Raw genomic sequence first — 13,461 nt, 5'->3', positions numbered from 1 at the left:
TTGCTGTAGAATCTAACCTTTGAAATTAGATAATCACACTTGTCTTGACACGCACTTGACCCTTATTTGAACCTGGCCTCCATATTGCTAGAGGAAGCTTTGGTGTTACATCTTTCTCTGTCTATCTAAAAAGTTTATTGCCCCCCCCACACACACACCACACACACACATGCATGAACGCACACGAAGTGAAGTACTTAGGAGTTAACTAGTACAGGGTGAATCCCCAGCAGATCTTAGATTAAGAACTAGGCTTGGTGACTACAACACAGCTTCTCAACCATAAAAAAGAAAAAAAGAAGAAGAAAGAAAAGAAAAGAAAGAGAGGAAAAGTGCTTCATTTTCATAAGAAATTGTCTTATTTGTAATGAGGCACCAAAATCTAGTAAAACTAAAAGCTGTATGTGAATCAACAAGGAAAGAAGGTTCTGTAGTTCTTTTTAAAAATATTTTACTTATTCATTTATTGGATAGAGATAGAAACTAAGATGGAAGGCAGAGACAAAGTGGAAGAGAGAATAAAGTTTATTGAATATTCAAAATAAGCACATTCAACCAAAGACATAAGATGGAAAGCAAAAATTCCAGATTATCATATTTCTAGCTTCTTATTCTCATATACATTTTCATTCGCACCCTTTTTCCTTTTCCCTTTTGTTGCCCTTGTATTGTTTTGTTGTGGTTATTATTATTGTTGTTATTAGATAGGACAGAGAAAAATGGAGAGACGGGGGGGGGAGAAAGATAGACACCAGCAGACCTGCTTCACCGCCTGTGGAGAGACCCATCTGCAGGTGAGAAGCCCAGGGCTTGAAACAGGATCCTTACGCTGGTCTTTGCACTTTTTAAAAAAATATTTATTTATTTATTCCCTTTTGTTGCCCTTGTTTTATTGTTGTTGTAGTTATTGTTATTGATGTCGTCATTGTTGGATAGGGCAGAGAGAAATGGAGAGAGGAGGGGAAGCCAGAGGGGGAGAGAAAGATAGACATCTGCAGACCTGCTTCATTGCTTGTGAATCGACTCCCCTGCAGGTGAGGAGCAAGGGGCTTAAACCCAGATCCTTACACCGGTCCTTGCACTTTGCACCATGTGTGCTTTTCCCACTGTGCTACCACCCGACCCCCCCCCACCAACCTTTTTTAATGATTGACATCTATTACTTTTAGTAAACATATCCTAATACAAATATGTTGTTATTTGTCTCATTTCTTAGAAATGTACCTGACTCATAGTAGCTACCAAGTAGTCTATTGCTAAATGAGTAATTAACCAAGAAATAACACTTATTGAATGTGCTCATTTTGAATATTCAACTAACTTGATTTGAAATTTTGGATGATGTCAGAAGTTTTATTGACTATGTGTTACATTGACTATGTACTTAAAAATCACGGTGTCTTTTCCTGAATGTAGAAATTAATTCATTGGAAGCTAAAGTGAACTGATATGTAAACTTTGTGTTTATTTATTTTACAAATCATTTTTTATTTGTTATTAATAGTGGTTTCAAGATTATAAGATTACAAGATATAATTCCACACCATACCCACCACCAAAGTTCTGTGCCCCGAATCTGCCAAGCATCACCACTATAATTCTCCCGAAGTCTTAGAGACAGTTTGTTTGCTCCTGTCAAACTTTGTTTTAAAATTCTGTTAATAGATTCTTCAGTTTGAGGATATCTTGACCAATACTTCCTACCGAGAGTACTTCCGAATGTATATGGAAAGGATGGACAAGAGAGCTCTGATTGGTTTTTGGGAGTCTGTGGAACATTTAAAGAATGCTAACAAGGTAATATATATAGTAATATATATATATATATTATAATACTTATATAGGTTCAAAGAATATTAATTACTGCTAATGAAAACTTGCATTTTGTGCAGTATGTCTGTTTTTCAAAGAAACTGTAAGCTAAATAAACATTAAACTTTTCAAATTGAATATCATGTTGGTAGTACATTGTAGCTCATGATAATAAATGGGATTGGATTTTTTATTTATTTTTTTTATTATTTTTTTTTGGATAGAGACGGCCAGAAGTTAAGAGGGAAGTAGGTGATAGGGAGAGACACCTGCAACACTGCTTCATCACTAGCGAAGCTTTCCCCTTCAGGTGGGGAGTGGGGGCTTGAATCCAGGCCCTTGGGCACTGTAACATGTGCGCTTAACTGAGTGCACCACCACCTGCCCCCTGGGACTGGATTTTAATGTTACAAGTGATGCTTTTGATTGTGTAGTTACAGGGAAAATGATGGTAAGTGTACCATGAAATCAGTTTTAGTTTTAAGCAGCTATTTTAAAATGCATGTATTTTAAAAGCATATATACTTATCCATATTGCTATTATAATAAATTTGGTCTTGTCACCTACACTGCAGTCTCATAGCCATATCATTTTTGATATCATATTGTATATATTTCTGTACTGCTGCTCTTTTATTTCTTTTAAATTATGATTGGTTTAAGGAGCACCAGAAACACTGTTGGCTATGGATCTCATTTACATGAGAAGTCCAGCAAGAACTACTGTGTTTTACACTTGTCAGATTCTTAGTGCATATTTAAGCATTCAACAATGAGGAATGTATACATATATATTCATGCCGATGAGTATGTGTATGCTGTGTATATAAATACATGTGTATTTATGTCTACAAACCTACATAAGATGTATAATTATGATACATACATTTTGAAAACCTTGTTAAAATAAAGACAAAGAGCACCTTGTACCTTGAATTCCTCACTTCCCCTTCATATAAGTGTTGGAGTACTGAATACCAATTTACAAATCATTGCAAATCATGAACTGTGTTGTCTTAAGTTAAACTCATGATTTTTAAAATCTTAGTAGGAGTACATTTAAGTTTAAATTTTGTAAGTCATAAATGGCTTCATTTTACCAATATCGTATTGGCCAACTCTATTAAACATTTTATTTGCCTGACTTGCATTCATGTAAGTTTATTCTTAAAGGGATATTGTAAAGAGAAGTTTAAAGCATTTTCTTTAGACCCTGAAAACAGTTTGAAAAAATTTAAGGGGAGCTGGGTGGTGGCACACCTGGTTGGGCATACATGTTACAATCCACAAGGACCCAGGTTCAAGCCCCTGGCCCCTATGAGCAGGGGAAGCCTTTGTGAGTGGTGAAACAGTGTTGGAGGTGTTTCTCTGTCTTTCTCCCTATCTCCCTCCCTCCTACCTCTTGATTTTTGCCTGTCTCTATCCAATAAATAAATAAAGATACTTTAAAAAATTTAAAAATTTAATGAATTAAGACTATCTAGCTGCTTCAGATACCTAGCTACATTTTGACCTAGCAACACTGACTTGGATATAAAGTCTTGGGATTTTAGTCACATTCTTAGTGTTAATTAAGTTGCATACTTTTTTTTTCCCTAAGAGGATGATAATGTTTAATGAGAGTATTTTTAAAAAATTTATTTATTTATTTATATTTATTTATAAAAATGAAACACTGACAAAACCATAGGATAAGTGGGGTACAACTCCACACGATTCCCACCACCAGAACTCCGTAACCCATGCCTTCCCTTGATAGCTTTCCTATCCTTTAACCCTCTGGGAGTAAGATGCTTACTTTTATATGCATACATATTTTTACTATTGTTGAAGTTTTTTTGGTGATTATGTAAAGATTATATAACAAGAAGGATGTTTGCATTTCCAAAGTCAGCTGGTCATGACCTAAGAATAGTGTTTGAGACTAAGTTGTGTCATACATGCTTACTTGGTATGTAGTGTTGCCATTCTAAAGAATATCTTTTTTCTTAAATTATTCAAGCATTACTTTTTTTTTTTTGGAGTGACAAATAGCTTTTCCATTTTTTTTTTTTACGTATTTAAGACTTTCTTTAATTTTTATTTATTTTAATTATGATAGAGGAAAAAAGGGGGGGAGAGAGAGACACACATCTGTAGCACTGCTTGATGGCTTAAGAAGCCTAACTCCTGCAGGAGGGGACTGAGGGCTCGAATCCAGGTCCTTAAAACATGACAACTTGTATGCTTTACGAATTGTGCCAGTCTGGCCCCTCCTTATATTGGCTTAAAAAAACCAATAAAGTGGTCTGGGAGATGGTGCAGTGGATAAAGCATCGGAATCTCAAGCATGAGGTCCTGAGTTCAATCCCCGGCAGCACATGTACCAAAGTGATGTCTGCTTCTTTCTCTCTCTTCTCCTATCTTTCTCATTAATAAATAAATAAAATCTTTATAAAAAACCAATTAAGATATAACTAGTATACATATGGAAGTGAGATATATGAAAAGGAATACATTGTGAAAAGAGAATTGTTCCCATCCCCTTCACTTCCAGCTTTAAAAATAAATTATATTTTTAACTCTTCAACATAAATTATTTTAAGGAACTAGTCCCTCCCCCTCCGCCCCCAGGATCTAACATTTAACCCTTAGTCCTGAATGTACACACATAAGCCAAAGCCCCAGCCTGGCACTACTGTACCAGTGTTCATTCTAAATGACTCCCTTTCAGCTTTAAAATGCAACGAACTCCCAAGCAAGTTAATTTTCCTCAAAGAATGATATTTATTTAAAATAAATGTTACTAACTTACCATAGGCTTACAGTACCATAAAATTTTAAGACTACAACTTCACACTACAGGTGATATTTCTTACATTGTTTTCTTCCGTCCCTCCCTCCTTCCTTTCTTCTTTCCTTCCGTCCTTTCCCTTCTTTTTCAGAATGAAATTCCACAATTAGTTGGTGAAATTTACCAGAATTTCTTTGTGGAGAACAAAGAAATATCTGTGGAAAAATCACTTTACAAGGAAATCCAGCAATGTCTTGTAGGAAATAAAGGTATTAAGGTATTCTGCAAAATCCAGAGAGATGTTTATGAGATTCTGAAGGATAGGTATTACCCCTCATTTATTGTCAGTGACCTGTATGAAAAGTTGATGATACAAGAGGAAGAAAAACGTGCCTCACAGTTGAATTCGAACAAGGATGACATGGTGAGTCACACTTAACTTTATGTTCCCTTTGCAGTGGATAAGCTTTGGATGTGATTAGGTGAGTGCAAACTGTATGAGCCATATTTAGTATCTTCATTTTTTAAAAATATATTTATTTATTCCCTTTTTGTTGCCCTTGTTTTTATTGTTGTAGTTATTGTTGTTGTTGTTATTGATGTCATCATTGTTGGATAGGACAGAGAGAAATGGAGAGAGGAAGAGAAGACAGAGAGGGGGAAAGAAAGACACCTACAGACCTGATTCACCTCTTGTGAAGTGACTCCCCTGCAGGTGGGGAGCTGGGGGCGCGAACTGTGATCCTTACGCCGGTCCTTGTGCTTTGCGCCACTGTTGGTCTGCTTCTAATTCTGCTTCTAAGACCTGTTTTGATCATCATGTTAGGTTTGCTTACATTGCTTAACGCTGTGGTCTATTTACATAATCATTGTTTTCTTTGAGACCCGTACTGGTTTAATCCCCACTGTTTCATGCTCTTTTTCCACTCCGCCCCCTCTCCTAGTCACATCCTGTTTTCCACCATTTAATCCCCAGTGGTTCAAGCGCTTTTTTTCCTTCTCCCCTCCCCCTATCCTACCTACATCCTCTTCAGACCTGACACTTCTACCTCAGGAGATATAAAGGACAGGATTTTCTAATGAATAGAGATTAGATTGATTGCACTGCATTCCCGCTCATCAATAAAGATTGAACTGCATTCCCAGCTCAGCCATGAATCCCTGATTGTCTCTCTCCTGCCCGCGAAGCTAGCCTAGCATCTGGCACCTGAACAGGGACCGGCACGCCACCTGTGCTTAACCTGCTGTGCTACTGCCCAACTCCCAATATCTTCATCATCTTAATATAAAAGATTTTTTTTCTACATCACTATTTTTTTATAAATTTTTCAAATTTCTTTATTGGGGGATTAATGTTTTACATTCAACAGTAAATACAATAGCTTGTACATGCATAACATTTCTCAGTTTTCCACGTAACAATACAACCCACACTAGGTCCTCTGTCATCCCTTTTGGACCTGTACTCTCCCCCCCACCCATCCAAGAGTCTTTTACTTTGGTGCAATAGACCAACTACAGTGCAGGTTCTACTTGTGTTTTCTCTTCTGATATTCTTTTTCAACTTCTGCCTGAGAGTGAGATCATCCCATATTCATCCTTCTGTTTCTGACTTATTTCACTTAACATGATTTCTTCAAGCTCCATCCAAGATGGGCTGAAAATGGTGAAGACACCATTTTTAATAGCTGAGTAGTATTCCATTGTGTATATATAACACAACTTGCTTAGCCATCTATCTGTTGTTGGACACCTGGGTTGCTTCCAGGTTTTGGCTGTTACAAATTGTGCCGTTCAGAACATATGTGTACACAGATCTTTTTGGATGGATGTGTTGAGTTCCTTAGGATATATCACCAGGAGAGGAATTGCAGGATCATAGGGTAGGTCCATTTCTAGCCTTCTGAGAGTTCTCCAGACTGTTCTCCACAGAGGTTGGGCCAATTTACATTCCCACCAGCAGTGCAGGAGGGTTCCTTTGACCCCACAGCCTCTCCAACATTTGCTGTTGTTACCTTTTCTGATGTATGACATTCAAACAGGAGTGTAGTTGTATCTCGTTGTTGTCTTTATTTCCATTTCTCTGACAATCAAAGACTTGGAGCATTTTTCCATGTGTTTCTTGGCCTTTTAGATCTATCCCTTCTGTGGTGAATATTCTGTCCATGTCCTCTACCCATGTTTGTGTGGGTTCATTAGTTTTCTTGTTGTTGAGTTTGGCAAGCTCTTTCTATATTTTGGTTATTAAACTCGTGTCTGATGTATGGCATGTAAAGATCTTCTTCCATTCTATGAGGCTCTCTTTGTTTGGATATTGGTTTCTTTTACTGTGCAGAAGTTTTTAATTTGATGCAGTCCCATAGGTTTATGCTTGCCTTAGTCTTCTTTGTAATTGGATTCATTTCATTGAAGATGTCTTTAAAATTTATGCAGAAAAGAGTTCTGCCAATATTTTCCTCTAAGTATCTGATAGTTTCTGGTCTAATGTTCAAGTCCTTGATCCACTTGGGATTTACTTTTGTGTTTGGTGAAATAAAGTGGTTCAGTTTCATTCTTCTGCATGTTTCAACCCATTTTTTCCAACACCATTTGTTGAAGAGACTCTGCTTTCCCCATGTAATAGTCTGGGCACCTGTGTCAAAGATTAGATGTCCATAGGTGTGGGGGCTCACTTCTGGGCTCTCAATTCTATTCCACTGGTCAGTGTGTCTATTCATGTTCCAGTACCAAGCAGTTTTGATGACAATGGCCCTATAATACCATTTGAGATCTGGGAGTGTGATGCTTCCCGTTCTGTTGTTTCTTCTCAAGATTGTTTTGGCAATTCTAGGTCTTTTCTGGTTCCAGACAAACATTTGTAGCATTTGTTATATTTTCCTAAAAAATGTGGTTGGGATCTTGATGGGGATAGCATTCAATTTGTAGATGGCTCTGGGTAGTATATTCATTTTGATGATGTTAATTCTTCTAACCCATGAACATGGAATAACTTTCCACTTCTTTGTGTCTTTTTCAATTTCCTTGAGTAGTGACTCATAATTTTCAGTATACAGTCTTTCACTTCTTTGGTTAGGTTTATTCCAAGATATTTTAATTTTTTTGTTGCTATAGTAAAAAGAATTGATTTCTGGATTTCAACTTCTTCTAATTTACCATTTGCCTAGAGGAATGCCACTGAGTTTTTTTTGTTTGTTTGTTTGTTTGTTTCCTCCAGGGTTATTGCTGGGGCTCACTCAGTGTCTGCACCATGAATCCACCACTCCTGGAGGCCATTTTTTCCCCATTTTGTTGCCCTTGTTGTTGTAGCCTCATTGTGGTTATTATTCTTATTCTTATTGTTGATGCCGTTTGTTGTTGGATAGGACAGAGAGAAATGGGGAGACAAAGGGAAGACAGACGGTGTAGAGAAAGATAGACACCTGCAGACCTGTTTCACTACTTGTGAAGCGACTCCCTTGCAGGTGGGGAGCCGTGGGCTTGAACCAGCGTCCTTATGCCAGTCCTTGCACTTTGTGCCATGTGCGCTTAACCCGCTGTGCTACCGCCGGACTCCCGAACAATCTTTTTAATATACTGCTGTATCCAGTTTGCTAGAATTTTGTTCAGGCTTTTAGCATCTATGTTTATCAGAGATATTGGTCTGCAGTTTTCTTTTTTGGTTGTGTCCCTGTCTGCTTTTGGTATCGGAGTGATGTTGGCTTCATAGAAGCTGGAAGGGAATATTGGTTGAAAGCCTTTCTCACTGAGCACTATTCTGGCCTGTAGTGTTTTTGTGGTGAAATCTGCTGCTAATCTTATGGGTTTTCCTCTGTAGGTGACTCTTTGGTTTTTCTCTTGTACCCTTCAGAATCCTTTCCTTATTCTTATTCCTTTCCATTCTAAGTATGATGTGTCTTGGTGTCTTTAAGTCTGGGTTAATTCTGTTTGGGACCCTTCTTGAATCTTTATGTCTTTTATGTTGTCTAGACTAGAGAATTTCTCAGCTATTATGTCCTGAAGAATGCTTTCTTCCCCTCCCTCTCTTTCTTCCTCTGGTAAGCTAATAATGCGTATATTATTTCTTTTGAAGTCATCCCATGTTGTTGTTTTCAGTATCTCTTAGTCTCTTTTTGAGATCTCTTACTTTTTTTTTAGTTGTCTCTAATTCATCCTCGATCTTGCTAATTCTGTCTTCAGCCACATTTATTATATTCTCTCTCCCCTCTACTGTTTTCTGGAGTTCATCTATTTTTTTTTTTTTTTACCCTATTTTGATACTGTTTTAGCTTGTTCAGCTAGTTATGTTCTTAGCTCAGCGATTTCAGCTTTCAGCTTTCAGCTCTCTAATAACCTTGGGATAATTAGTGTTTTCTGGGACTTGGGTGCCTCGGGCATGAGAGTCTCTTTGCATGACCATTATGCTATGTACCCCTTCCCCCTACAGATCATTTTTGATAGTCAAAGTGTCTCTTACTCACTAGGAATGTCTTAATAAACTTTAAGATGTGTGAAGATATGAGGAAAAGCAGTGTTTCACAGTGCTCTTACATAGATCACAATTTATTTTAGATTCAGTCTTGCTGCCCAATTTACTGTATTTCCTGCCCTGGAGGACAAGTGTTTGGTTTTTATTCTACTAGAAGTCAGTTTCAAAACTTTTGTTGAAACGTTTTGTACCATCAGTATTTAGAAGTGTTTTTTATTTTGTTTGTTATGTTATTTAGTTCTTTACTTTTTCAGTGTATAAAATCACTGAACACATTGATCAAAAACTCATTAATCACTGCATTTTAGAGATAAGTCAACTTGTCAACTGCTTCTTCAAAAATAAAAATCTTTAATATGTGTTATGCAATGGGTTATAAAATTAAAAAACACTCATATAAAGTGGGTAAATTAGATAAAGAGATGAACTAGCATTTGATTTATGAAGGTAGTAAATAGTAAGCAAATAGGAAAAAGTGTCTAACTTCTGGAATTCATAGAAAAGTATTGTTTTTTTTTCTTTTTCTCTTTCTTCTTTTTTTTTTTCTGCCTCCAGTGTTATCGCTGGGGCTTGGTGCCTGCACTATGAATCCACTGCTCCTGGAGGCCATTTTTTCCTTTTGTTATCCTTGTTGTTTGTTGTTGTTGTTGTTATTGCTGTTGTCATTGTTGGATAGGACTGAGAGAAATCGAGAGAGGAGGGGAAGGCAGAGAGGAGGAGAGAAAGATAGACACCTACAGACCTGCTTCACTGCTTGTGAAGCCACCTCCATGCAGGTGGGGAGCCCGGGGCTTGAACCAGGATCCTTAAGACCAGTCTTTTTGCACACTATGCGCTTAACCCACTGCACTACTGCTTGCCCCCTTGTAGTAATTTTTTATTCACTTGAAAAGCTCCTGCACTTTGTTTAAGTAATCCTACCTTTAAAAATCTATCCCACCAACTAGAAGGTGGTGGGAAATAATACTCAGAGGTACAAGGAATAGCTCACCCAGTTAGGTCTGTCTCTTGCCATATGTGTAGCCTCAACACCACATGGGAGTGCCGCAGTGCTGGTGTCTCTCCTCTCCTCTGTGTCTCTCTCTGTCGTGGAAATAAAAATAACAAGAAGTTGGCCTGTGAATGGTGAAACTGTACAGAAGAGAACAGTGGAGTTCATTGACTTCATTTGGAATAACAAAAAAAAAAAAAAAAACACCAGAATTAATCCATCACAGGAGTAGCAATAATAATATCCAAAATAAATGACAAGCCATAGAAGACTGCATCAAAATTATAGTTTTAAAGACTATAATGCCCTTGAACCATGCATCTTTTTTTGTTGTTGTATTCAAAAGGCAGAATGCCCATTTGAATTCATATATAGATATATCAAGATTTATATACTTCTGGACAGGATTTTGAAAAAATATACAAAAATGAAGGCAGCCTTTTTTTCTATAATGTTTTGTTTTTCTTTGGCAAGGTCAATTTGCATTATTTGCAAATACTGGAAATGAGGGAACAAAAATGTCTAACTGTAAGTTAAGGACTTACTAGTTCTAGCAGTTCTTTTCAGTGCCCAGTGTGCAGTTACTTTCACATGAACCTTATTAATATGCTGTTTGTTAATCTAGTCAGATTTTTCCAAGTGAGAATTATTTTTTTGGTTTCTTTTTCTTTTTTTAAATATTTATTTATTCCCTTTTGTTGCCCTTGTTGTTTTATTGTTGTAGTTATGATTGATGCCGTTGTTGGATAGGACAGAGAGAAATGGAGAGAGTACGGGGAGACAGGGGGGGTGAGAAAGATAGACACCTGCAGACCTGCTTCACCACCTGTAAAGCGACTGCCCTGCAGGTGGGGAGCCGGGGGCTCGAACCGGGATGCTTACGCTGGTCCTTGCTCTTTGCGCCACCTGCGCTTAACCCACTGTGCTACCACCCGACTCCCGTGAGAATTCTTTATGCATCTTAAGACAGTTGAAATGTTAAACACTGTGAGGTAATTTACCTATATTGATTTGTAAGCTAAATCTGTAAAAACTAAAATAGTCTATGAGGAAATACTTTTACTAGGGGGAATTTGGATATCTCATTTTCATTTCATTTGCCTGAAGTTTTCCTAAACCAAGCCTCAGTGTTTTTGTAAAAGATTACTCACAAAACATTTGAGTTGAATTTGATAGTTTTAGTCAGTTGCCTCTTCTTGGTTGTGCCATTTAGGAAACAACAGTATGAAATTTTCCCTCATTTCTTTAGAGTATTAAACACTTTTTTTTCCATTGTAATTTTGAATACCAAAAGCTTTTGTTCTAAATGGTTTTCATTTTATTGAGAAAAAAAGCAGTTCGCTTCTAAACTTTCTGCTATAGATCCTTTATTAGTGGAATCTAGTACATTGAAACACTGTATTATACTGATATGAAACCTATATAGTAGATAATAATTACTGAATAATGTATGGTTATAAGATCTGGTGGTTCTCCTGACTTTTTCCTCCAGGGTCCAGGAGATGAGACTGGCGAGGAAGCTGTAGATGAAGGGACTAGTCATCAAGCCAGTTTTGCTGTGAACAAACTTAGAGAACTAAATGAGAAACTTGAATATAAAAGGCAAGCTCTAACTTCTATTCAAAATGCACCAAAACCTGACAAGAAGGTAATTAGCTTTCAAGATTCATTCTCTCCCTCTCTCTCTCTCTCTCTGTTTCTCTCTCTCTTTCTAGCTTGTTAAGTAGTAGTTTTCAGCTGGTGTTGCAGTGTCTCACTGTCTTGAATGCTTTAACTATAGGTTACATTAACATTTTTGCTTCTATTACAGAATTAGAAAAATACTTGTTTTTAATCTTTCATGAGTAGGGTTCCCCCTCCCATCAACTGTTGATTTATATCTATGTTTCCTCATGTGACTTAATGACAGCCTGAGGAAAAGGGCAAAGCTTTCCCTTATACCTGCTTTTTCTGGAAGCAAATTAATTGTTCTTGGGCAATCTTTTTTTTTTTCCCTTTATAATGTCTCATGTGCAGTTTAGAGAAATTGGTAGAATTAGGAAAGAAATAATTTTTCTAAGAGTCAACAGAATTTAAAGGTTTAAACATATCAGTAACATCTCATTAATTGGCATTTATCTCACCCAAAAAGTGGTGTGTCTCTGTGCTTTATCCTTATATCTCTTAGAGTCCAACAAGGATGTTTCTCACGTGTTCTTTGTTCTCCCAGATTCATCTCCTATCACGTTTTCTGAATGTGTGTTCAGAAATGTAAGTGATGAAGAAATGCATGGTGCTGTGCTAGTCTCTGTAAAGAGTCAGTCAAATAGCCTAACACCCGCATTTAGGAAGCAAACATGCCTGTTGTGAAACCAAACGTACATGAAAATGAAATCGTCACAGCCCTTTGCTGGTAAAATACTGGACAATAGCATAAGCAGAGAGTATTTCCTGCAGGTTTTCTTTCTTTTTTAAAAAATTTTTTATTTATAAAAAGGAAACACTGACAAAACCATAGGATAGGAGGGGTACAGCTTCGCACAGTTCCCACCACCAGACCTCTATATGCCATCCCCTCCACTGATAGCTTTCCTATTCTTTAACTCTCTGGGAGTATGGACCCAAGATCATTGTGGGTGCAGAAGGTGGAAGGTCTGGCTTCTGTAATTGCTTCCCTGCTGAACATGGGCTTTGACAGGTTGATCCATACTCCCAGCTTGTCTCTCTCTTTCCCTAGTGGGGAAGGGCTCTGGGGAGGCGGAGCTCCAAGGCACATTGGTGGGGTTGTCTGTCCAGGGAAGTCTGGTTGCATCCTCCTGCAGGTTTTCTAAGTAAAGACAGGGAGAGTTCTTACAGGCTGTGTTCAAGAGGGGTATGGGGCCAAGCTGCCTCCTCAGATTATAGTCATAAATAACCCTACAGGTTTTCTCATACAAGAAATGCAAAGGAAATGGTGAACATAGCATTGGAAATATTTTTTTTAGATTGGTTGGGAGATTGCTTAGCAAGTAGAACACACACTTCATCACAGACAAGGACCCAGACTCAAGCCAAGTAAAGGGGTTCATCCCATGTAGTGAAGCAGTGCTATGATGTCTCTCCTTGTTTCTTGGCCTCTCCCATTAACTAGAGATTAAAATAAAAAAGAGTCTGCTGAATGTGGTAGAACTGTTCAGATTCAGAACCCCAGCAGCAAAGAAAAAAATTATAGATTTTTAATTATGGAAAAATAGACATAATATAAAATTTACCACTATAATAATTTTTAATGTATTGTCTAGTGTCCTTAAGTATGTTCCCATAGTTATGCAGTCACCATCACCATTAATCTGCTTTCATCTTGCAAAACTGACATGCTGTATCCATTCAACAGTACGTCCTCTTCCCTGATCCCCTGGTCACCTGATAACCACCAATCCACTTTCACTTAAGGATTTAAGT

General features: G+C 37.5%; 1 protein-coding gene across 3 annotated transcripts in view; it reads left to right on the top strand.

Moving 5' to 3' along the window:
- SNX25 (sorting nexin 25) overlaps positions 1–13,461 on the top strand; it is a 160,511-nt gene that overhangs the window by 113,190 nt on the left and 33,860 nt on the right. For 2 of the 3 annotated variants that reach the window (XM_060183812.1, XM_007517663.3), the window contains exons 8-10: positions 1,666–1,797; positions 4,737–5,009; positions 11,534–11,689. In XM_060183812.1, the coding sequence (XP_060039795.1) occupies positions 1,666–1,797; positions 4,737–5,009; positions 11,534–11,689 (561 nt within the window). The remainder of the gene's footprint in view (positions 1–1,665; positions 1,798–4,736; positions 5,010–11,533; positions 11,690–13,461) is intronic. The other variant, XM_060183808.1, reaches the window with a different exon arrangement.

This window comes from Erinaceus europaeus, chromosome 2 (genome assembly GCF_950295315.1).
Source record: "Erinaceus europaeus chromosome 2, mEriEur2.1, whole genome shotgun sequence".
In the NCBI taxonomy this organism is placed as follows: Eukaryota; Metazoa; Chordata; class Mammalia; order Eulipotyphla; family Erinaceidae; genus Erinaceus; species Erinaceus europaeus.
This window is presented reverse-complemented; position numbering and strand designations above follow the sequence as displayed.